At 47.1% G+C, this 25675-nt stretch overlaps 1 protein-coding gene across 2 annotated transcripts in view; it reads right to left on the bottom strand.

Moving 5' to 3' along the window:
- PLBD2 (phospholipase B domain containing 2) overlaps positions 1–23561 on the bottom strand; it is a 29069-nt gene extending 5508 nt beyond the window's left edge. The window contains exons 1-6 of one of the 2 annotated variants that reach the window (XM_027124665.1): positions 23211–23561; positions 12505–12598; positions 10228–10386; positions 8328–8428; positions 7895–8109; positions 2153–2250 (exon numbers count right to left, since the gene is read on the bottom strand). In XM_027124665.1, coding sequence (XP_026980466.1) covers positions 2153–2250; positions 7895–8109; positions 8328–8428; positions 10228–10386; positions 12505–12598; positions 23211–23488 — 945 coding nt within the window. In that variant the 5' untranslated portion in view covers positions 23489–23561. The remainder of the gene's footprint in view (positions 1–2152; positions 2251–7894; positions 8110–8327; positions 8429–10227; positions 10387–12504; positions 12599–23210) is intronic. The other variant, XM_027124666.1, reaches the window with a different exon arrangement.
- Positions 23562–25675: the final 2114 nt, after the last annotated feature.

Below are 25675 nucleotides of genomic sequence, written 5' to 3'. Positions count from 1 at the left end.
GACTTCCAACTCTTAAATCGGGGCTTGCTCCCCTACAGCAGGATATTAGCATGCTTCTTCCTTTTTTATACGAAGCTGGAAAACAACTAAGAGACAGCAGTAGCCATAAATATGATGTTTCAAAGAGGAATGTGCAAAGCAAGCCTCTCAATAGCGATGCCCAGGTAGGAAGAGCTTCTCTACTCCCTCCACACTTGTACCCTCATCCCTCTAGTGTCCCACGTCATCGCCAGGATTCAGACCCGCATGGCCTCAGAAGCCCTGGAGGGCAGTTTCCTCTCTCTGCGCCAGGGGTTGTTCTCAACCTGGGGCAGTGCTCGGGGAGTCTGCAGACTTGGGTGGGGAAACATTACATCTTTATTTCCACTAATGTCAAACCGAAATGCAGCATCTCCTTCCACTGCTAATGAGGTGACACATGACAGTGTTATTAGCGGTAACTGAGATCGTCACCAACAGAAATCACAGATGTTTTCCCACCACAGGACAGGATTGCACACATCTCAAGATATCGTTTATGCTCCTCACTATTTGTAAATTATGGCAGGTAGCCCACCTGCGACTGGAGTTTCTTTCTGTTTTTGGCCACACCTTGTGGCATGAGGGATCTTAGTTCCCCGACCAGGGATCGAACCTGTGCCCCCTCCACTGGGAGCACGGAATCTTAACCACTGGACCACCAGGGAAGTTCCTGGAGTTTCTTATTTAACGTGCTAGTAAAGCAGCACATACAGGCGGACCCGAGAGAGATCGCGGGTTCTGTTCCGGACCACTGCAATGAAGCGAATACCACAAGAAAGCAAGTCACGTGGATTTTCTGATTTCCCAGTGCATATAAGAGTTATGATTCCACTATACTATAGTCTATTAAGTGTGCAATAGTATTATGTCTTAAAACCCAATGTACATACCTCAATTTAAAAATAGAAAAAAAAAATACAAAACAAAAAATCAATTACAATAGTCACATCAAAGATCACTGATCACAGATGACCATGATGAATATAATAATGAAAACCTTAAAATATTGTGAGAATTACCAGCATGTGACACAGAGACACAAAATGAGCAAATGTCGTTAGAAAAATGGTGCTGACAGACTTGCCCGATGCAGGGTTGTTACAAACCTTCAATTTGTAAAATCTGCAATATTTGCAAAGTTCAATAAAACGAGGTATACTTGTATATTACATTAAAAGTTTACTTATATAATATTTCGATAAATGCATGTCGATACACTTGGTTTCCTTTATAATCCCATATATGTTGGCTTGTGCATTTAAAAGCATTATTCTGAGAAGGGGTTCACGGCTCCCCAGACCGCCAAAGGAGTCTGTGGCGTAAAAATAGTTAAGAACCCAGATGGAAGGTAAATTTCCTTCCCGGACACTTTTTGTAACTGGATGAAACTATTTCAACTGTCCTTCCCCAGGCTTCACTCCTGCTTTCCCCACCCCAGACCGCAGCAAGGGGGTCCCCTCACCCACTGCCTGGCCCCTTTCATGCTTCTTCCCACATTTAAGGGAACTAAATCCCACGCTCCTCTCACAAAGTAATAGAAGAAAAAGAGCCCCTTCCTCTCCCCTCCCCAGAATTGGCATCTTCTGCATCTAGGATTTTTTTTTTTAAGTGATGTTTTTTCTCCTCTGCAGTGTTACCCTGGCGACTACAGGGCTTGCTGTGTCTAGAGGGGTGCCAGGAACAGATTTCTAAATGAGTTTGGAGCCCAGCCAGGAAAACCGATAAAAACAACACATTGTAAACAACATTTATTCAGAAAACCCAGCCAGGTTTAGAGGGGGTTTTGTGGAAAGCAAAAGGGAAGGCAGAAAGAGCAGAGTCATGGTAGGGAGAGAGATGGCTTGTCCTAAATACATAAACACAAAATGAGGTCACTGGGGCCACGGATATTTCAAAAGGGCCCAAACCAGGGATTTCTGAGGAGCTGCAGGACAATACAGAGTCCCAGGCCAGCTGCAGGGTCTGGTGGCCCGGGCGTGACCTGGGGAGCGACATTTTACAAGCGCTTCCTGGCCTCGGCCCTGGGGTGGTGGTGATGCGGGAATGGGGGAGTCTGCGTCCCCCTGCTGTGCCTAAGCTGCTGGGTGCAAAGCTGCCCCGGGGAGAAAAGTGACACCAGAGGATGACTCACCAGCCCGCTGCCCAGGATGTAGAAGTCATCACAGGAGAAAATGGTACCAGGGTAGGATGAGAAGATCACCCTGTTGCCGGGAGCCCGGGTAGATTGCTCTGCAGGCGGGAGAGTGAGCCCGGGGGGGGGGGGGGGGGGGGGAGGGGGCCTGGTCAGACAAGCACATACGGAGAACCCCACTCCCCCTCCCAGCAAGACTTGGGAGTCTCCAGGTGGAACAGCAGGCTTCAGAGAAAGCCCCTACTCCATTCTTTCTGAGAATCAGCAAACCAGGCCATTTGTGTAAAAGCTAGTAGCAATATATATACATACATACATATACATATATATATATATATATAATTGTCTTGATTACTGTACCTTTTTTTGGCTTGCTTTCTTTTTTTTTTTAATTGCAAAAACCTATTGTGAAAAAGCTAATTCACAGAGCAAATACCCAGGAAGTCTGAGAGCACGGACTTTGTTTTTTTGGGGGGTGGGGGGAGGGTTTATCCCCTGCTTTACTGAGGTATAACTGACAAACAAAAATTGTCTGTGTTTAAGGCGCACACTGTGATGTTTGGATAGGCGTAGATGCTGTGAAAGGATGGTCACAGTCAAGCTAATTTACACAGCCATCACTTCACATCGTTACCTCTGCTGTGTGTGTGGTGAAAACACTGAAGTTCCACTCTCTTGGCAAGTTTCAAGTATACAATACAGGGTTGTTAACTACAGCCACCATGCGGTGCTTTAGACGCCAGAATTCACTTGTCTTCTGACTGGGAGATGGTACTCTCTGACCAGCATCTCCCCATTTCCCCCTCCCCCCAGCCGCCTGCAACCACCATTCTACGCTCTGCTTATAACAGTTCAACTTTTTTTTTTTTTTTTGGCCGTACCACGCAGCTTGCGGGATCTTAATTCTCCAACCAGGAACTGAACCCGGGCCCGCAGCAGTGAAAGCACAGAGTCCTAACCACCAGACCGCCGGGGAATTGCCTCGAGTTCAACTTTTTTAGATTCTACATGAAAGTGAGATCATACAGTATTTGTCTTTCTCTGACTTATTTCACTTAGCATAATGGCCTCCAGGTTCACCCATGTTGTCGCAAATGGCAGGATTTCCTGCTTTTTTCAGTTGAATAATACTCCATTGTGTGTGTGTGTGTGTGTGTGTGTGTGTGTGTGTGTGTGTGTACGTGTACATTTTCTTTATCCATTTGTCTGGCTATGGACATTTACGTTGTTTCCATATCTCAGCTATGGTGAATACTGCAATGAACAGAGGAGTGCAGACACTTCCTCAAGATTTTATTTCCTGGAAGTGAGATGGATGGATCAGATGAGAGCACAGGCTTTGCGGGGAGGAGACCTGGGCAGAATCCCGGTTCAGGCCCTTATCAACTGTTTGATTTATGTCAAGTTACTTAGCCTTTCTGAGCCTCAGTTTCCTTATCTGCAAACTGGGAATAATAATCCTTCATCCCACACAGGGCAGTTGTAAAGATTTAATTTATAAGATCGTGGAGGTAGTTTCTAGCACAACAGTGGGTACCCAGTAGGCCTACAATCAAGGTTACTGCGTAACCAGACCAGCACTTGTCAAGGGATGGACTTTCGGTACAAAGTGTTCTGGGGTGGGGATGAGGGCCACTAGGGATGAGGGGATGGACCAAAGGAGCTATTTCTATATAACTGATGAATAGATAAAAGTAAAAAGGGCAAAGTCATCAATGAACAGCTAAAACTGGAAGGGAAAACAACCAACACCAATGGTGGTTTTTCAGGGGCTGGTGGCAGGGTGGGTTACAAGTGATTTTTATTCCTTCCTTGTGCTCTATTTTCTAACTTCCTACAGTGAACATGTATGACTTGATTAATTTGTTTTAATTATTGAAAATTAGTCTAGAATACAAAAAGAAATAACACAAATATCCATCAATAGATGGATGGATAAACAAACTGTAGTATCGCCACGCAGCGAAATATTAGGCAGTCGGAAAAAGGAATGAAGTGCTAACAGCTGCTACGACATGGAGAGGCCTTGAAATTATGACGCTGAGTCAAAGAAGCTAGTCGTAAGAAAACCACCATTGTATCTTTCCATTTTTATGGGATGTCCAGAACAGGTAAATCTACAGAGATAGGAAGTAGTGGTTGCCAGGGGCTGGGAGGAGGGGGAAAAGGGAGTGATTACTCAGTGGGTACAGGGTTTCCTCTCTTGGTGATGAAAACGTTTTGGAACTAGACTGAGTGGCAGTTGCACAACACTGTGAATGTACTAAATGCCACTGAATTGTTCACTTTAAAACAGTTAATTTTGTTATGTGAATTTCACCTCAATTAAATAAATAAATAAAACTAGAAAAAAAACCTTTTTTTTTTTTTTTTTTTGGCTGCACTGTGAGGTACGCAGGATCTTAGTTCCCTGACCAGGGATCAAACCTGTGCCCCCTGCAGTGGAAGTGCAGAGTCCTAACCACTGGACCGCCAGGGAATTCCCTTAGAAAATTTTTAAAAATTAGTGCAGGTTTATATGAAGTTCTAGAACAGGCAAATCTAACCTCATGGGAAAGAAATCAGAAGAGTGGTTGCCTGGGGAGAGGGGTGGAGGCTAACTGAAAAGGTCACAGGGAACTTTCTAGGGTGATGGAAATGTTCTATATCTTTATGGAATGGTGTTTACGTGACTGCATGTTTGTCCAAACCCATCAAATTATATGCTCTAAATGTGTATTTAAGCTATCCATCAATAAAGTGAATTAAAAAAAAAAACAGAACAAACTTAGTCCGGGACATCATTTATCACCCAGCAGAATGGCAAAAAAATGTGAAGTGAACGATAATACCCAGTGCTAGCAAGGCTGTGGGGAAAGACAACATATTCACAGAATGGCGGTGGGAGTGTAAATTGGCCCAACCATTTTTTGAGGCAATTTGGCTGTTATCTATCTAGAAACTAAAATTTTAATTATACTCATCTTTTAACCCAGCGTTTCCACCAGGAAACACATCTGGGGGCCCACTTGCTTGCTGTAGTACTGTTTGAAACAGCAAAGACCTGGGAATTCCCTGGCAGTCCAGTGGTTGGGACTCCTTGCTCTCACCGGACAAGCCTCACGGTGTGGCCAAATAAAGAAATAAATATTTTTTAAGAAGAAAGAAGGGAGGGAGGGAGGGAGGGAGGAAGGAAGGGAGGAAGAGCAAAGACCTGGAAATGGCCCACATCCTCAACTGGGGACTAATTAAAATTTAACGTCCAGGGCTTCCCTGGTGGTGCAGTGGTTGGGAGTCCGCCTGCTGATGCAGGGGACATGGGTTCGTGCCCCGGTCCAGAAAGACCCCACATGCCGCGGAGCAGCTGGGCCCGTGAGCCATGGCCCCTGAGCCTGCGCGTCCGGAGCCTCTGCTCCGCAACGGGAGAGGCCACAACAGTGAGAGGCCCGCGTACCGCAAAAAAAAAAAAAAAATTTAACGTCCAGCTGTTAAAAGGTGGACCGAACATGACAATATCAAAAGCTCTCCAAGGCCAGCCGTGGAGCAAGAGGAACAAGTGGCAAACAACCCATATAGCATGATCTCATTTATGTTTTTTTTTAAAAACCCAGAAAGCAAACTTTTTAGGGCTGTGCAACTATTCTGTAAATACTGTAATGGCGGATACATGTCATTGAGCGTTCATCAAAAATCCATAAAACTCTACAAAGAGTGAACTCAAATGTAAACCATGGACTTCAGTTGACAATAATGTATCAATATTGGTTCATCAATTGCAACAAATGAACCACACTAATGCAAGAGGCTAGTAACAGGGGAAAGCGGGAAGGGGGATATATGGGAACACTCTGTACTGTCTACTCAATTTATGTCAATGTAAAATTTTTCTAAGAAATAAAGTCTATTAATTTTTAAAAGGTCCATATATACACACATATAAATGCATCCCCCCAAATCTAGATAGATCCAAACCAAAATGGCATCAGTGCTCTCCTCTTAGGAGAGATCTGGAATTTGGGACGAAGGGATCAAGGGAGATGTCTTTCTTCATCTCTGTTGCTGGAATCTGTGCCAGTGAGGATGTATTTACATATAAATAGTATAATAAAAATATTGAAAACAAATGGAAAAGTGAGGTACGTTTTTTAAAAGTCTGAAAAAACATAACCAAGTGTTTGCAGAAATGACCTCTCGTGGGATGTGGGGTGTTCCAGTGACTTTCATTGTGTGTATGTGTGTTTTGCCGCATTTTCCAATTTTCTATAACATACATGTATGACTTATGTAGGTTTTTCAGATATTAAGATGATAGTGGATACACAGCAATGGGAACGACAGATCTGCAGCTACAGAGGACAACGTGGATGAAACTCACAGACGTTACACTGAGTGAAAGAAGCCAGGTGCAAACAAGCTCATGCTGCGTGATTCCATTCGCAAAACATTCCAAATCCATCGAACCTAATCCAGGCTGTGAGAAGTCACTACGGGCTGGGGACACTGCCTGGAAAGGGACAGGAAGGAAGCTTCTGGGGGCTGGGAATGTTGTTTCTCTGTCTGGATGCTACACACACAGGTGTGTGTTCAACATGCAAAAATTCCAGCTGTACACTTATGAGGCGCACACTTTTCTGTACAAATGTCAATTTAGAAATTTAAATTAATGGGCATTAGGTTGTTTCCGAACCACTAATGCAGCTGACAGCCACGTACACAATCCCCTTGCAGAAATAGAAATGTTTCTCCAGGGACAGATCTGAGCCAGAGGGCTGCTGGATCACAGGCGAGACAGATTTTAAATTCTGTTAGACGCCAGCTGGGCTCCTCTTCAAAGTGGCCGTGCCAGATCCCACTCCCGTTAGCAGTGAATGAGGGTATACGTTTCCCCACCCTCTCGCCACCTCCTGGCAACATTAATTTTTTTAAGTTGGGCCAAGAAGGAGGCACTGCAAACATCTGGCAGTGGCTACCTCTAGACTTAACACTGGGGCCAGGAATGACGGGCACACTATCTGGCACTTGGGCCTTAGTGGCAAGGTTTTCACATTTGACAAGAAGAACGTATTCATCCATTCCTGTGTAGCTGTTTGCAAAAATGGCTGTAACTCTCCCCATGCTTGTATCCACGTCATCTGCAATGTGACTCTGCAGTTCCTTACATCACATGGTCGGGTCTATTTCCCCACTTCTTGAATCTGCACGGGTCACTTGACTTGCTTTGAGCAACAGAATGCTGTGCCAGTTTCAATCAGCCCTCGAGAGGCCTTCCACACTTGCCTGCCCAGATGTCACATGAACAAGCCTAAGCTAGCCTGTGGGAGGATGAAAGACCATGTGGCCCAGCTGTCACATCCTCCCAGATGACAGCCAACCCCCAGACGTGCAGACGAGGCCATCCTAGGGCAGCCAGCTCACCCCAGCTGACTACAGAAGCATCAGTGAGGCCAGCCACAATCAGCAGGCTTGTCCCAGAATAACAAAACCACCCAGCAGACCAATGGACATGTGAGCAAAAATAAATGGCTATGTTTTAAACCTTTGTTGTTTTAAGTTTGGGGTGATTTGTTACACAGCAGTAGCTTACTGATACACCTTGTGAGATAAAAATTAAAAGGAAATAGACATGTTAAAAATAACATGAACTCTTAGAGTGGCCTTATGGTGACCCCAGTGTATACGGGGCTGAGGCCCACACCTCCCAGTACTATGCCCACTGTGTACCCACATACATGCTCACACACAGACCCACCCACATCTACCCACCTTGGGGCCCTTCTCTGAACTGGAACCAGTACTTTTTCATGATGCGCAGCATGTACTGGTAGGAGTGCCAGGTGTTGTGGGCGACCAGGAGGTCACTCTGGCCAGGCAGCAGCTTGATGAGGGCAGAGCAGGAGCCAGAGCCCGTAGCATGCTTGGTCTTGGTCTTATTCAGGGCCAGCTCTAAGTCTTCGAGGTCCCCAGAGATCTGCAACAGGCTGAGGAGGGTCAGAGTGCCGGAGGGTTACCATGCCTGCTGGGAGTGCCATTACATACCCATTTCACAGAAGAGAAAGCTGAGGCACTGGGAGGTTGGGCGACCGGTCCGAGGCCATGTAGCCAGGAAGTGGCAGGGCTGGTATTGGAACCCAGGTCTGTCTGACTATAGGTGTGCGGCACTTCCCCCTGCCCTGTCCACTCTGGGGGTGGCACTTACAGGAACCCCAAGGGTTTGACGGTGAACTTCCCAGTTGGAAAGGTCACACTGCCTTCATAGCTGTCCTCTAGGCCTTTCAGCTGCAGGAGGGTCAGCCGCACCTAGGGGGAGGGGGAGGGGGCAGGGGGCAGGGGGCAGAGGGAGGGTGAGGCCTCTCCCCCAGGCTCATGCCTTCTGCAATGGGAGGGGCTTCAGCAAGGGAGGCTCAGGTGCACCCTCTAGGCTCCAGGCAACCCTGACCCCCCCCCATAACCACCACCCACCCCTCCATGCCAAGCACCCTCCTGCCATCATTTAACTATACGTCTCCATCCTGTGGCAACCCCAAATCACCCCACTTAAGAACCCAACTCAAATCCACCTCCTCCAGGAAGCCTCCCAGCCTGCCCTGGCCCACTGCTGGCTGCTCCCTGTTCTGAGGTTTACTGGCTGTGCTGCTGGCTCAGCAAACTTGTGTCATGTGGTTGACTTCTCCCCACTGTCACTGTCATTGTTCTGTAACCATGGAGTACATCACTGTGTCCCCCACCGGGCCTTGGCCTGTGCGGGGCATACACCAGGCACTTAGCAAGCATCCGTAAGATGGATAGACGAAAGGACAGATGGATGGATGGATGGATGGTGGCTACTGAGTTAAACGAGAGAAGAACAGAGAGAAAGGCAATCATCTAGATGGACAGGAGGGTGAAGAGAAGGATAGATGTTCAGGCAGGTGCTGAAGTAGATGGATGGGACCAGATGGATTCACTCCTTCATCTGTAAATACTCAACAAACCTTCACTTCTAAAGTGCCTACTATGTGCCAGCCCCTGTGCTAGGTACTGGGGATACCACAGTGGACAAGGCAGATGTGGTCCTTGCCTTGTCCTCATGGGGCCCAAGTCCAGTTGAAGACAGAATCTGAATGCCTCACAAGAGGGCTACAAAGAAGTGCAGGGAGGGGACGTGGAGGTGAGGAATGGTGGGGGTGAGCCAGGCAGAGGGGGAGAAGGAAAAGTGTTCCAGGCAGAAGGAACAGCACACTTTAAAGTCCTGAGTGAAGAGGTAACATCTTGTTCAAGGAACTGGGAGGAGGCCAGTGAGGCTGGAGCACAGATTGAGAAGGCCAGTAGATGAGGCTGGGGAGGGAGAGGGTGCAGGGGGGTGTTGAGGCCACATTAAGGAGTGTGGGCATCACCCTGGGGAACTGGGCAGCCCCTGGCGAGATGTACGAGCAGCAGAGACAGAGCAGAGGGGATGGACCAACAGATGGACAGACTGAGAGGTGCCTAGGCTCTGGCCAGAAGGAAGAGGTGGAATGAAGCAGAGAATTTGGTCCATCAGGAAGATGGCTAGGCAGGTAGATGGGAGGGTAGATGGACAGACAGGTAGATGATGAACAGAGAGAGAGAGACAGGCAACCAAATGGGGTACATCAACAAGGCGGGTGGATAGAATATCTGACCACTAAGCTAGGATGGGCAGGTTGGTGACAGATGAATAAATGGGAAGAAGAGAGTGAAAGATGGATAGACTCGTGGGTGGGTGGACGAATGTGCTGAAAAACTAGATGGATGGATGGATGGATGAATAGATGGATGGATGAATGGGTAGATGGATGGAGGGGTGGGTGGCTGGATGGACAGACGGATGTATGGGAGGGAGAAAGGGAAGGATGGACATGGAGGGAGGGAGGGAGGGAAGACTGGATGGATGAGTAGATGGATGAGTAGATGGATGAGTAGAGGATGGGTAGGTAGATGGATGGATGGATGTGGGAGGGAGGGAGGAAGGGCTGGCTAAGAGGGGCAGGGGACAGATAGGTTGGCCAGCTGGAACAGTAGCAGCTGCAGTGGTAGCAGGTCCCCAGAGCAGACCCAGCCTGCTGCCCCAGCCCTCTGAGCATGGGGGCCATGCCCACCTGGTGCCAGTAAGCAGAGCCATTGTTCAACTCCATCTCCTTCTGCATCCACTCCAGGTTGGCCTCCAGGAATTTCTTGAGCCTCTCGCAGTAACTGACTTCATACTCGAAGGGGCCGCAGTAATTCACCACCGTGTTCATCCAGTGCATATAGATGAGCTGTAGGGTGGGCGAGGACAGGGGCGGGGCAGCAGGGCTGCGCTCTTCCCTGAGGACCCCACTGGCCCCCACTCGGGCTCAGAGTCCTCACGCCTATCCAGGTCTCCAAAGAGTTGAGGAGCTCTGGTGAGGACACCTCCGCACCTCTGCTCACGCTGGCTTCTCTCACCCAGCCAGCTCTCACCCCCACCAGGGCCCAACGCCTCTGGATGCCTCCCTCCTCTGAAAGCCGTCAGCACTCACAGTCTGTCCTAGATTACGCCTCCTCTGTTACTGGGGACCGCCACCCCCATCTATACATGTATTCAGTCACTCAACTACCTTTTTTTTTTTTTGAGCACCTACTATGTCCTGTCCTGAGCACTGAGGACACAGCAGTGAACGTGGCAAGAGAATCCTGTGGCAGTTCCACCAGCCCTCAAGAGGCCTTCCCCACCTCCCCACCCCGATGTCACATGAACAAGCTGGGCCAGCCTGCTGGGGGGTGAAAGACCATATGAGCCCATCGTCCCCGTCACCCCAACAGACGGAGAGCCTCCCTCGGGGGCTGGTGTGCAAGCTCAGAGAGGTAACGTGGGCAAAGCCCTTGGCACGTGTGTCTGGGCTTCCTCACATGAGAACCACGTCGGGCCTTGCCTCAGTGTTCCTGGCTCAGGCTACGGGGCCCTTGAGAGATGGAATCTCGTCTCAAATACCACCAAGCACCCAAAACACGCGGCCTGACCCAGTGTCTGACACCTCCCCAGACACCGAGGTCCCAGGAGGGCATCTCAAACTGCAGCTGGATGTCAGAATGAGGAGAGGGAGTTTATTAAACGCTGTCACACTGTACACCGTCTCCTGTGATGTGCTCTGTCCCTCTCACCACCATGCATCTCACACCCATCCACTCTGCTCGTTCATTTTCACTGCTCTATGATCCTGCACTGTGTGACACTACTGCAATCCGGTTACCCGTGCACCCACCAGTGGCGTTTGAGTGTGTTTGCCTCGGGGCTGCTTTGAACCCCTTGGGTCACCTCTAGGGTACACACCTAAGGAGTGGGGCCCCTGGGTCCTAAGGCATGTGTGTATTCAACTCTACAAGTTAACGCCAAATTACATTCCAACGTGGGTGTCACACCTTCACGCACAGTGTGGGAGCGTGGCCAGCCCACCGCGGCCTCACCCACTCCTGATGCGGTCTGCCTTCTGAAATCTGTGATTATCACTTTTAAAAAGCCCAAAAGCAGGTAATGCAAAATAATATGTTGTTTAAGGCTTCATCACATGTAGTAAAACTAGTTTAACCAAAGGAAGGGAGTGGAAATAACTCAAATGTCCACCCACTGATGAAAGGATAAAGAAAATAGTCTATCCCTACAATGCAATATTATTCGGCCATAAAAGGGAATAACGTACTAACATACACCAGAACATGGAGGAACCCTGGAAACAAGTTAAAGAAGCCAGCCACAAAAGACCACATATTGGCTGATTCCTTTCATAGGAACTGTTCAGAACAAGCAAATCCGTAGAGACAGAAAGTAGATGAGCGGTTGCCAGGGGCTGGGTGGAGTGGGGAAAAAGGGAGGTGACTGCTAACAGGTATGGGGTTTCTCTCTGGGGTGATGAGAATGTTCTGGAATCAGATAGTGGTAGTGGTTGTGCAACCTTATGAATATACTAAAAGCCACTGAACTGTACATTATAAAATGGTGAATTTTATGGCATGTGAATTCTATCTCAATATAAATGAATGAATGAATGAAAGGGAATGACAGCCACCACATGTAGTGTGGTGGGTGTCTCTGGGGTAGGAGAGGCAGGGGAATGGAGTTGAGAGGGGGCTTCAATGGTTTTAGAAACATTCCAGGGTTTAGTTTGGGTGGGTGTTCATTTTATTACTAAGCTTCGTAACTTGGAATGTGTTGTGTAGTTTTTATATGCATCAAATAGCACCCAGTGTAAATTTTTAACAAATACATGTGAGCCTTTTCTCCCCAACTAGAGGGAAGGCTGGGGGTGGGAGAGCCCCCTCTACACATATCTCAGAACCCTCCAAAGCTCCCTGGGGAACACACTTGATGGGCGGGGGAAACCCCGGGGTCCTGCGTCTGGCGCGCGTCTGGCCCTTACCTCCTCGGACACCGCGGCCTCCACCACGCCCGCTGCGTAGGCCTGCAGGCTATCGTTGTACTGGCCGTTCGTGTGCAGCTCCAGAAAGGCCCACCTGCAGGGGTAGGAGAGGGGACACTTGGTCAGCGAGGGGGCGAGCGTGAAACGGGCCCTCAGCTCGGCATGCACCTGTCTGCAGTTTTAAACCATAGAAAACAACGCAGTGACGAACTGCCATTCACATGAATGTCGGTCGGTCTGTCTCTGCACGTGTCAGGCTAAATCCCTAAAAGAGGAACTGCTAGGTCAAAGGACACATGCATTTTTAATTTGAATAGATACTGACAAACAGCCTCCCCCAGGGCTGTACTAACCTTCATTCTCCGCCCCTCCCCCAGGATAATACCAGCTAATATCTACTGAGGGTTTCTTCTGAGCCAGGCACTGTTCTAGTCACTTCCGTATCTATTAACTCATGTACTAGTCCTCATGACAATCCCACAGTCCTGCAAGGCAGGCACCGTTACTGTCTCCATCGTACAGAAGGGGAAGTAGTTCAAGCAGAGTTACGTACCTGCAGTGGTAGATGGCATCACAGCCTCTTCCCCCCACGTCCATGCCTTTTGCTGGGTGGCTTTACATCCCTCCCACCACTGGCCAAATGTCCTTCCCTGTCCCCTTGATTAGGGCTCAGTCATGTCATATGACTTGCTCTGGCCGATGGAATGCGGTAGAAGTGACTTGTCTCAGTTATGAGATTAGCCTTCAAAGGGCCTCCCGTGTTCCAACTTGTGTCCCTGCTATGGCCACGAGAGAAACATGCCCGGCCAGCTCGCTGGTCCCAAGAATATGAGAGACACATGTTGCTGACCAGGTCTGCAGAACTGCAGCATGAAGCAGAGCTGCCCCAACTGCTCCAAGGATCCATGAGCATAAACGGCTGTCATTCCAAGCCACTGAGTTTGGGGGCAGTTTGTTACGCAGCACTGTTGCCTAGTACTAGCTGATATACCAGAGGTCACAGAGCTAAGAAAGGGCAAAGCTAGGATTCAACTCCAGGCAGGCTGGCTCCCAGGAAGCAGATTCTGATCAGGAGGTCTGGGGTAAAGCCAGCTCCCAGGTGATGCCTGGGGTATATACTGCATTTCTACAACATACGAACTCCTGTCTGTGCACTTCCCTGCTTAAGATCAATCTTTTTCATCCTTACTAAGGTGACAGTTGAAAAATTCAATCACGTAATTATAATCCTTTAATGAGTTAAGTTACATATATTTTCCTATTTCTTATTGGTCATTTATAGTTCTTTGGTTCATGTCCTTTACTCATTTTTCTCTACCGTGGTTTTTTTCATCTTATTATTACTATTATTTTTTGGCTGCACCGTGGCTTGCGGGATCTCAGTTCCCCAACCAGGGATTGAACCTTGGCCACGGCTGTGGAAGCACCAAATCCTAACCACTAGACCACCAGGGAATTCCCATCACCTTTTCTTATTGGTTGGTGAAATTCTCTATATACATGTTAGCCCTTGGCTTGTCACTAATATTGAAAATACCTGTATTTTAATTGATTTTTGCTTTTGTTTTTGCCATATGGTAGTTTTCAGTTTTGTCCTGTCAGTCTTTCCTTTATGGTTCTGGATGTCATCCTTGCTCCAAGTACACAAAGAATATTCACCCAGGTGACTCTGTAACTAAGGAAAACACTTGCAAGGCAATTTCTATTAAGAAAATGAGGGCAACAGAAGACACTAATGAGACCTTTAAGAGGCTACACAACACGGAGAGCCAGGCTCAGCCAGGACTGTCTCACAGGAATTTGGCTAAAAAGTCACCAAAGAGCTCCAGGACAGGCACAGCTCTGCCCTAGAGAAGACACAGGAGAGGAAATGACTATCAAAATACTCACACCCGATAGTTTCAGCAATCAAGCTTCTTTGAGCACCTACTGGGTACCAGACACCGAGGGTATACAAGAATGAATATATGTAACTGCTATGACGAGAAAAGGAATAAAGTACCCTGAGGAGGTACGCTCCTGCTGCTACTGAGTGAAATCTAGGAAAGCTTCACAGAAGAGGTGACAGCTGCTCCAGGTTTTGAAGTTTAAGTAGGAGCTTGCAGGGAGAAGGGGGGTTGAGGGGGAGGAGAGGGAAAGTAAAAGAAGGAAGCCTGAGCTCTGAGAGTTCCAAAGCAAAGAACTTGAGCTACAAGATAAAATGGAGCTGTGGGGACTGATAATGAGGCCCTGCTACGGTGGATAACAATAGCCCCCAGTGCTAAGCACATCACATGTCTACTTCTCTCTCTAAATTCTCCCAAAGACCCTATGACATGAGGTTGATTCTCCCAATTTACAGTTGTGGGACCCGAGGCTCAGAGAGGTGAAGTCAGTTGCCCAACAGAGCTGAGACTAACATCACAGAGCATGATGTGCTCTGAGGCTCTACCTTAACTGAGTTTTGTGGGGGATTGTTTTGTCCTTGAAGGTGAAGGAGTTAGTTCTTATCAAACAAATCTAAGAGCCATGAACTTCCGGCTAATGACTCAAATATAATCACAGTTATGGACAGAAAAACACAAGAGACTAGAATAAAGGTCTTGAATTTCAAGGAGAGTGGAGGACAAAGAGAGTCTGGGATTGTGGGTCCCTCAGGCATCGTTTGAATCCCCAGGTCTCTCTCTTATCAACTGTGTACCTTTGGGCAAATTGCTTAAGCTCTCTGGGCCTCAGTTTCCTCACCTGTAAAATGGGCAAAGCGATTCCCACTTCAGAGGGTTTCCATGGCAGGCGCCAGAAGAGAACTCACGTTTTATACTCAGTAAATGTGTCTCATCATGAACCTGAGAGGGGAGGTTTGGAGCAATCCAGTAGACTTGGTGATGGGAAGAAATTTAAAACAGGGTACAGAATGTAGTTCCCCTTGTGATTAAAAAAAAAAAAAAAGCGGGGGAATCAAGGGAGAACATACACAATTTACATAAAACCAAAAAGGCTGTTCAGATGCCAAGTCCTGGTTATAACTGAGAGGCCAGTGGCCTTCCAGACAGCGACTGCTTAAAAGCTCTCCTTCTGCAGGGAGCAGGCGCAGTCAAGGCCACAGTGCTGAGGCCCTGAAGACAGGCAGCAGCTAGGAACTCACCCTGGGACCGGTGCTCACACAGCCCTCACGGATGTGTGTGAGCATCCTTGTTCACAGCAGCATTTTTTTTTTTAACATCTTTATTAGAGTATAATTGCTTTACAATGGTGTGTTAGTTTCTGCTTTATAACAAAGTGAATTAGTTATACATATAAATATGTCCCCATATCTCTTCCCTCTTGCATCTTCCGTCCTCCCACCCTCCCTATCCCACCCCTCTAGGTGGTCACAAAGCACCGAGCTAATCTCCCTGTGCTATGCGGCTGCTTCCCACCAGCTATCTATGTTACATTTCGTAGTGTATATATGTCCATGCCACTCTCTCACATTGTCCCAGCTTACCCTTCCCCTTCCTCGTATCCTCAAGTCCATTCTCTAGTAAGTCTGCATCTTTATTCCCATCTTGCCCCTAGGTTCTTCATGACCATTTTTTTTAATATTCCATATATATGTGTTAGCATACGGTATTTGTTTTTCTCTTTCTGACTTACTTCACTCTGTATGACAGCCTCTAGGTCCATCCACCTCACTACAAATAACTCAGTTTCGTTCCTTTTTATGGCTGAGTAATATTCCATTGTATATATGTGCCACATCTTCTTTATCCATTCATCTGTTGATGGACACTTCGGTTGCTTCCATGTCCTGGCTATTGTAAATAGAGCTCACAGCAGCATTTTTGACTAGAGCTGAGGAAAACAGGACCCTCCCAAAACATCCAATGTTAGGGGCCTGATACAATAATCTATCCATATATGCGGTGGGCTTCTAGAACCATGTGGCAGACCGCCGTGTGCTGATGAGATGTCAGACACAAAGTTTTTTTAAAAAAAATAAGATTAGAGAAGGACAAACGGTAGACTCAGGATAACCCCATGTACAAAAACATTACACGCACACACATACCAGTACGTGTACACATGTATGTATGTATGTACGTTTAGGCCTGTTTATGCACAGAAAATTCTAGAAGAAAGAACTAACAGTGGTTATATATAAAAAGAAAGAGTGGGGAGCGCAGTTTACCTCCCACATTCCAACTCACCTTTCTAAACTTTCTTACCATGGAAAGTTAAGCACTTGTGTAATAATTACAAAGATTTAAAAGAGAGCAGTGTGACTCTTTCAAGCTGGACAGAAAGGAAAAGGATGAGTGGAGAGTGACAATTCCCCCCCGACCACCCCCACCCCCAGCCAGGCCACAGTACGGTAAATATGGAATTCGTCACTGCCCTTGTTGGAGAGAGTGCCTTCTGCATTCCTCTCTGAACCGCCTTATTCCAAAGGGCGATTGGGGTGATTCGGTTTGGATGGAGTTTGTGCACTTTGCTCGAGTTCTCAGAAAACCTGGCTATGTAGGTGTCTGCCTATCTTTCCAGAATACCTTGGAAAGAGAGAGATTCCCATTCATGAGGGAATTTCAGTGCTAGAGCCCCTCTGGCTGATCTCTGAAGATCCCTCTGTTGCCTCGGGCCCTAAGCCCTAATCAAATGATGTTCTTCCAGGCCCCTGCAAGGCTGGCGCCATCCTCATCCCAGTGGGGTGAGGCAGCTGCCGACAGCCACCTGTAGGAAGTGTCCGGGCAGAGATCTGAACCTAGATCTCTCTGATGTTAAACCTGAAACCCTGCCTCATACCACATCTCCACGCTCTCCCAGCCTCAGCTTCCCCGTCTGTAAAACGGGAAGGCTTGGACATCAGCAAATGGCTTCTGGAATCCCTCACTGCTGTGCTGGCTGACAACTTTGGGAGACTCTACCCCAGTCCCTGGCCAAAACAAAACAAAAAACCAAACCACTGGAAAGAATGTGTTCTAAAGCAAAATGTCCCCATTAGACGGTTCTTCATTCAGAGATCATGTCCTTCCTGCTTGTTTGGTTCTAAAATAGCTCATCTTTTATTAGATGAAATGGGCAGAGATCAATAAATATTGTTCTGGTTTGTTTTTAATGCACTTGCTTGGCAAAAATTAAAAGTCGGCTGCACTGAATCTATTTCCCCCAATTTTTTTTTTTTTTTTTCTGGAAGGTGTATGGGCCACACTGTGGTTTTACGTCAGGGACAGCTAATACCTCTGAGATGACTCCAGGATCTAATGAAGAGGCCATGTTTGGAAAAAGCCAGACCATTCTTGTGAGATGAGCAAGGGGTCACAAATCTCCCCTCACCATCATTGTCCCTTCAGTGTATAGTGTGGCCTGGACACCCGCTACTATGCGGGATGTACCACCTCATCTGTGGCTATCACTCCTTTTCCATTCTTGATGGTGTAAGTTTATCTTTTGTGACTTTTCAAAGAAACAGTTGGATAACTAATAAGAACCTGCTGTATAGCACAGGGAACTCTACTCAATACTCTGTAATGGGCTACGTGGGAGAAGAATCTAAAAAAAAAAAAGTAGATATATGTATAACTGATTCACTTTGCTGTACATCTGAAACTAATACAAAATTGTAAATCAGCTATACTCCAATAAATTTTTTTTTAAAAAATTAAAGAGAGAAGAGAAGAGCTAACACCCATCCTTCTCAAACTCTTCCAAAAATTGCAGAGGAAGGAACATTCCCAAACTCATTCTATGAGGCCACCATCACCCTGATTCCAAAACCAGACAAAGGTATCAGAAAAAAAGAAAATTACAGACAGATAACACTGATGAATATAGATACAAAAATCCCCAACAAAATACTAGCAAACAGAATCCAACAGCACATTAAAAGGATCATACACCATGATCAAGTGGGGTTTATCCCAGGAATGCAAGGATTCTTCAATATATGCAAATCAATCAATGTGATACATGGTATTAACAAATTGAAGAATAAAAACCATATGATTATCTCAATAGGTGCAGAAAAAGCTTTTGACAGAATTCAACACCCATTTATGATAAAAACTCTCCAGAAAGTGGGCATACAGGGAAACTACCTCAACATAATAAAGGCCATATACGACAAACCCACAGTAAACATCATTCTCAATGGTGAAAAACTGAAAGCATTTCCTCTAAGATCAGGAACAAGACAAGGATGTCCACTCTCACCACTATTATTCAACATAATTTTGGAAGTCCTAGCCATGGCAATCAGAGAAGAAAAAGAAATAAAAGGAATACAAATTGGAAAAGAAGAAGTAAAACTGTCACTGTTTGCAGATGACATGATACTATACATAGAGAATGCTAAAGATACACCAGAAAACTACTGGAGCTAATCAATGAATCTGGTAAAGTTGCAGGATACAAAATTAATGCACAGAAATCTCTTGCATTCCTATACACTAATGATGAAAAATCTGAAACAGAAATTATGGAAACACTCCCATTTACCATTGCAACAAAAAGAATAAAATACCTAGGAATAAACCTACCTAGGGAGACAAAAGACCTGTATGCAGAAAACTATAAGACACTGATGAAAGAAATTAAAGATGATACCAACAGATGGAGAGATATACCATGTTCTTGGATTAGAAGAATGAATATTGTGAAAATGACTATACTACCCAAAGCAATCTACAGATTCAATTCAATCCCTATCAAATTACCAATGGCATTTTTTACAGAACTAGAACAAAAAATCCTAAAATTTGTATGGAGACACAAAAGACCTCAAATAGCCAAAGCAGTCTTGAGGGAAAAAAGCAGAGCTGGAGGAATCAGACTCCCTGACTTCAGACTATACTACAAAGCTACAGTCATCAAAACAATATGGTACTGGCACAAAAACAGAAATATAGATCAGTGGAACAAGATAGAAAGCCCAGAGATAAACCCACAGACCTATGGTCAACTAGTCTATGACAAAGGAGGCAAAGATATACAGTGGATAAAAGACAGTCTCTTTAATAAGTGGCGCTGGGAAAACTGGACAACTACATGTAAAAGAATGAAATTAGAACACTCCCTAACACCATACACAAAAATAAACTCAAAATGGACTAGAGACCTAAATGTAAGACCGGACACTATAAAACTATTAGAGGAAAACATAGGAAGAACACACTTTGACATAAATCACAGCAAGATCTTTTTTTGATCCACCTCCTAGAGTAATGGAAATAGAAACAAAAATAAACAAACGGGACCTAATGAAACTTCAAAGCTTTTGCACAGCAAAGGAAACCATAAACAAGACAAAAAGACAACCCTCAGAATGGGAGAAAATATTTGGAAACCAATCAACAGACAAAGGATTTATCTCCAAAATATAAAAACAGCTCATGCAGCTCAGTATTAAAAAAACAAACAACCCAATCCAAAAATGGGCAGAAGACCTAAACAGACATTTCTCCAAAGAAGACATACAGATGGCCAAGAAGCACATGAAAAGCTGCTCAACATCACTAATTATTAGAGAAATGCAAATCAAAACTACAATGAGGTATCACCTCGCACCAGTTAGAATGGGCATCATGGAAAATCTACAAACAACAAATGCTGGAGAGGGTGTGGAGAAAAGGGAACCCTCTTGCACTGTTGGTGGGAATGTAAATTGATATAGCTACTATGGAGAACAGTATGGAGGTTCCTTAAAAAATTAAAAATAGAACTACCATATGACCCAGCAATCCCACTACTGGGCACATACCCAGAGAAAACCATAATTCAAAAAGACACATGCACCCCAATGTTCACTGCAGCACTATTTACAACAGCCAGGTCATGGAAGCAACCTAAATGCCCATCGACAGATGACTGGATAAAGAAGACGTGGTACATATATACAATGGAATATTACTCAGCCATAAAAAGAAATGAAACTGGGTCATTTGTAGAGACGTGGATGGACCTATATTCTGTCATACAGAGTGAAGTAAGTCAGAAAGAGAAAAACAAATATCGTATATTAACGCATATATGTGGAACCTAGAAAAATGGTACAGATGAACCGGTTTGCAGGGCAGAAATTGAGACACAGATGTAGAGAAGAAACGTATGGACACCAAGGGGGGAAAGCGGCGGGGGGGGGGGGGGGGGGGGGGGGGATGAACTGGGAGATTGGGATTGACATGTATACACTGATGTGTATAAAATGGATGACTAATAAGAACCTGCTGTATAAAAAATAAATTAAATAAAATACAAAAAAAATAGATAAAGAAATGGTTGGGTGGTATTTATCTATTTTACTGGACTGGGCTTCTGCCTGTTGGGTGGTAGATTTGGGTTGTTTCCCAGTTTCCTTATAGGTTAGTTCCCTCTTATTGGTATTCACTTCCTCTCCCAGCTCGAAGGCTATTTAGGTCAATCAGCTTGTTGGGGGGCATCAGGTCAGAAAAGGAGGAAAAGGTAAGGTTGGAGGGTTCGGCCTCCCCAGGACCAAGACCAGAGCGAGGCTGGCGCAGGCGCTGCCTCTGGGTGCATCTCTGATCCCCTAGCATTAAATCCTAAATGTTTCAGGCTCCACGGGGAGTGTCAGTACAGAGTCATATACAGCACAAGTAAGAGGAAAGATTATGGGGGAAGGAGACATGCAAGTTATCCTGACAATCCCAGGATCTGGTGAAATCTGGGAGCCAGAAAGGAGGAAGGATCCCAATTCTAGGTGAACAGAAGAGTCAAACCATGATTTCCACCCTCCAAAAAATAAGACAGTCACCTGCAAATCAGCGATTTTGCTGCTCGGGCGCCAGGACACCCCAGATGTCTTTCTTACATCTCACTCCTGAGTTCTCAAGAGGGTGTCTTTGAGGGCCTCCGTATCCCTGCTTATAAAATGGGGGCTTCCCATACAGTTTTCCCTACATCATAGTCCCAAATGCTGTCAAACCCACAGGGAAAGGGGCAGACTGGACAGAAAAGATGCTGGAACAGTGAAGTGAGAGCAAGAAGTGTGGAAGAGACCAGGGCTCACTTCTCAGTTTCCCCACCTGCAAAATGGGGGCAGAAGACACGCGCTCCTTTCTCTTTCATTCACTCCTTCCTTTAGTAAATAAACAGAGGTGCTTTCTGTGATCCCCCGAATTTCACTTCGAGCTCCACCTTCAGGAAGGAAACAGGCTCAGAGAGATGAAGTGATTTGCCCAAGGTCACACAGCGCCAGAGCTGAGCCTGGAAGAACTTTCCATCCAGCACAAGCAGGGGAGCCCTCTCCCCACTTCTCTGTTTTCCATAATTGACAGCAACACAGCCTAGCGGGGAAGTGCTGGGGCCAAAGCCCCTCCCCATGCTGAGCCTTACCTCTGTGCCTCCTCCCTAGCATCCAGAGACTGTCATCTCTCTTAGCTCTGCTAAGCGGGGGCCCAAAACATATGAGTCAGCAGAGACTGGGTCACCAGATTCCAGAGTCACGTCGCCACAGAGTTCTGATTCCTTCCACAGACGCCAGCCCACTCTGTGGTTTCCTCTCCCTGGGAGCCTTCCCAGATTAGCCGCACCCAGCTCCTGTGTCTGCAGCAAATCCTCTCCCCACAATCTCTGGTCTATCTATCTAATATACTCCCAAGTGCCACAAAGCACCAGAACGGGGGTGTCCACAGTGTCCTATGTCACCCCAACACCTGCAGAAATGAATGCAAGCCAGCCAAATGGATGGGGGCAGCAGTGGGAGAAGCCCTGCCTGCTGGAGGGGGTAATGTATTCTAAGCACTGGGATGACCCCAGGATGGGATAGTGCAGGTGGGGGAGGGGGTGGGGGGGACACAGGGTTCCCCAAGATTCCCCAACACAGAGTGGATCCAGGGTCTGGGCCTTGCTGACAAGGCTTTGAGGCAGATGTTCCCCACTCCCAGGATTTTCCCTCCTGGCACTGTCTCCCTGACTGAATGGGGACCCCCTCAGCTCTGTGTCCCCATAGCCAAGAGCACCAGGTGAGTGAATGAATGAATGGGCACCAGCCCTGGTACAAGGCCTGAGAGGGACACCACCCAACTTCCCAGCCAGAGCACATCATCAAAATCCAAGCCACAGATGGGGAAATGAGAGCCCAGACAGTCAGAGCAGTTAGGTAAGAGCCATACAACAGAATGACAGCCTGGGTCCCGGTGATAAGGATAGAGACGGTGATGGCCAAAGATGGAGTGCTTGACTCCATACTAAGTATCTGGCCAAGCGACTTTCCCCTGGACCAGGAGAGAGAAGGGAAGCAAGGAGCAGAGGCCAAGCAATGATACAGTCTGGGTCTTTGTGAATTTAGGGACCCTCTGATTTCAGACTGGCCTGGAATCCAAGCTCAATCCTGCTGCTCTGGTTCTGGAAAGAAGGCAGGGGGGCTGGCACCCATGGGGAAGTTAGAATCTCTCCTGGAGAGCCATTACCACCCCTCTGGTCATGGGGGTGAGATGAGGGTTGAGGGGGAGAGTGCCAGCCTACGTGGGGATAAGAGTTACTGTATCACTAGGGAAACAGAGGTACTGTCATCCCTGGCTGAAGGCAAAGGACTGGTCCCCGTGAGCTGAGGGATGCTGCATCAGCCCCACCCAACTACGGTGCCGCAGCCTCAGAGGTGGGACACTAACCCCCAGGGAGACAAGGATGGGACTCTGTCACCGGCAAGAGGCTGGTCCTAGGGGCAGGCGAGGTCCGGCGCCCACGCAACTCCCTCCCCCGGCTGGTCCGCGCGAGATCGGGCCAACCCTTACCCGGTCTCGCGGATGGCGTTGGTAAGGTTGGCCCAGGCCACGGCGTCAGGGTGGCGGCCATCTACCAGGCGCAGCTGGCCCGTCTCAGGGTCCAGGAGCACCGAACGGCAGCGGGAGGCGGGTGGGACCGGCCTCCCCGGTCCCCGGTGACCCCTCGGGGTCGGGATCGCGCCGGTCAGGCCGCTCAGGAACAGCCCGACCAGCAGGGCCAGCGCCAGTGCCCGCGTTAGCGCCCGGGCCAGGCGGCCGCCCGGGCATCCATACATCGGGTCCACCATGACGGTGCGGAGCGGGGCGCCGCAGCCCGGCTCACGTGACTACACTCCGCTGCGGAGGACCGGGCCAGGGCTGGCTGGAAAAGGAGGTAGGCGGTGGAAGGGCGGGACTTGGGCCGAGCCCTTCCGGGTGGGCGGGGCCCGGGGGCGGGACGTAAGGGACGGGGCCATCTTAAAGGGGCCCGGCGCCCTCGTCAGCCTACTCAAACCTTGCAGTGGCACGCTTCCTCCTGGCTTTTTATTTTTCAAAAGTTTGAACCTCAAGAAAAGTTGCAAGAATAGTAAAGGATAATAAATATCCATATGCCTGTCATCAATTGCTAATATTTTGTCACATTTTATTAAGTGTCTCTTCATACTTATATGTAATTTTGCTCAACCATTTGAGAGTTAATTGAAGACAGTGACGTATCAACCCTAAAGACTGCAGGTGGTCATATAAGATAAAAGACATTATCCTTCATAACCACAGTACCATTATAACACTCAGGACATTTACCATTTACTTAATACTATTGTCTAATACAGGGTCTTTATTCGAATTTTACCAGTTGTCCCAAAAATACTTTCTCTGTTTTTCTTTTCTTTTGACTCCAGTATCCACTCCTCACACAACACACAAGAATAAACTCCTGGGACTTCCCTGGGTGGTGCAGTGGTTAAGAATCCACCTGCCAATGCAGGGGACATGGGTTCGAGCCCTAGTCTGGGAAGATCCCACGTGCCGCGGAGCAACTTAAGCCCGTGCGCCACAACTACTGAGCCTGTGCTCCAGAGCCTGCGAGCCACAGCTACCGAAGCCCACGCACATAGAGCCCGTGCTCCACAGCAAGAGAAGCCACCGCAATGAGAAGCCCGCGCACCACAACGAAGAATAGTCCCCACTTGCCGCAACTAGAGAAAGCCTGCGTGCAGCAACGAAGACCCAACGCAGCCAAAAATAAATAAATAAATTTATTTTTTAAAAAAAGAATAAACTCCTAAATGATGAGCATCTAGGTGTAAAACATGAAACTGCAATTCCTAGATGTATATGTATGGGTGAATTCCTCCATAACTTGTGTGTGGAAAAAAAAGGCCTCTAACTATGACTCAAAATCCAAATGCAATAAAAGATTAGTACATTTGACTACATAAAACTTTCATAACTTTTGCATGTCGAAAACACCATAAGCGAAGTCAAAAGACAAGTGACAAACTGGGAGAAGATATTTATAACATGTATCATGGATAAAGGGCCATTCTCACTAATATATGAATAACCCTTTAAATTTGAGGGGAAAATGTGAAAACCAGATAGAAAAATGGACGAAAACTATGAACAGACAATTCATGAATAAAGATGTTAAAATGATCTTTAGGGGCTTCCCTGGTGGCGCAGTGGTTGAGAGTCCGCCTGCCGATGCAGGGGACGCGGGTTCATGCCCCAGTCTGGGAAGATCCCACATGCTGCGGAGCAGCTGGGCCCATGAGCCATGGCCGTTGAGCCTGCGCGTCCGGAGCCTGTGCTCCGCAACGGGAGAGGCCAAGGCAGTGAGAGGCCCGCGTACCGAAAAAAAAAAAAAAAAAAAAAGGCAAATGCAGGATCCACTGAAATGCTGCCACTGGGGTGTGCAAGGCACAAACAGGATCTGTCAGTGACTGCAGCCACAGTGAAACTGCTGAGGAGAAGGGCAAAGGAACAATGTAGGGGCTCAGAAGTTCTCGGTCTCTCCTCAGCTGGGTAACCACGATAGGTTGAATAATGTCTTTCCAAAGATGTCCACATCCTGATCCCCACAAGTGACAAATATGTTAGCGCACAAGGCAAAAGAACTCTGCAGATGTGATTGACATGAGGAGATTGTCCTGGATTATCCAGATGGTGGGCCCAATGCAATCGCAAGCATCCTTAGAAGAGGGAGGCAGGAGGTCAGAGTGAGGAAAGGCGGCGTGATTGGAAGATGCTACACTGCTGGCCTTGAAGATGGAGGAAGGGGCCACAAGCCAAGGAACACAGTGGCCTTTAGAAGCCGAAAAAGGTACAGAAACAGACTCTCCCTTGAAGCCTTCAGAATGAACGCAGTCCTGTCAACACCTTGACTTTAGGATTTCTGACCTCCTGAACTGTAAGATAATAAATTTGTATTGTTTAAAGCCACTAAGTCTGTGGTCATTTGTTACAGCAGCAATAGGAAATGCATTGGGCAA

The sequence above is a fragment of the Aethalodelphis obliquidens genome, unplaced genomic scaffold, assembly GCF_003676395.1.
Source record: "Aethalodelphis obliquidens isolate GAN/ISIS:26980383/991018 unplaced genomic scaffold, ASM367639v1 scaffold28, whole genome shotgun sequence".
In the NCBI taxonomy this organism is placed as follows: Eukaryota; Metazoa; Chordata; class Mammalia; order Artiodactyla; family Delphinidae; genus Aethalodelphis; species Aethalodelphis obliquidens.
This window is presented reverse-complemented; position numbering and strand designations above follow the sequence as displayed.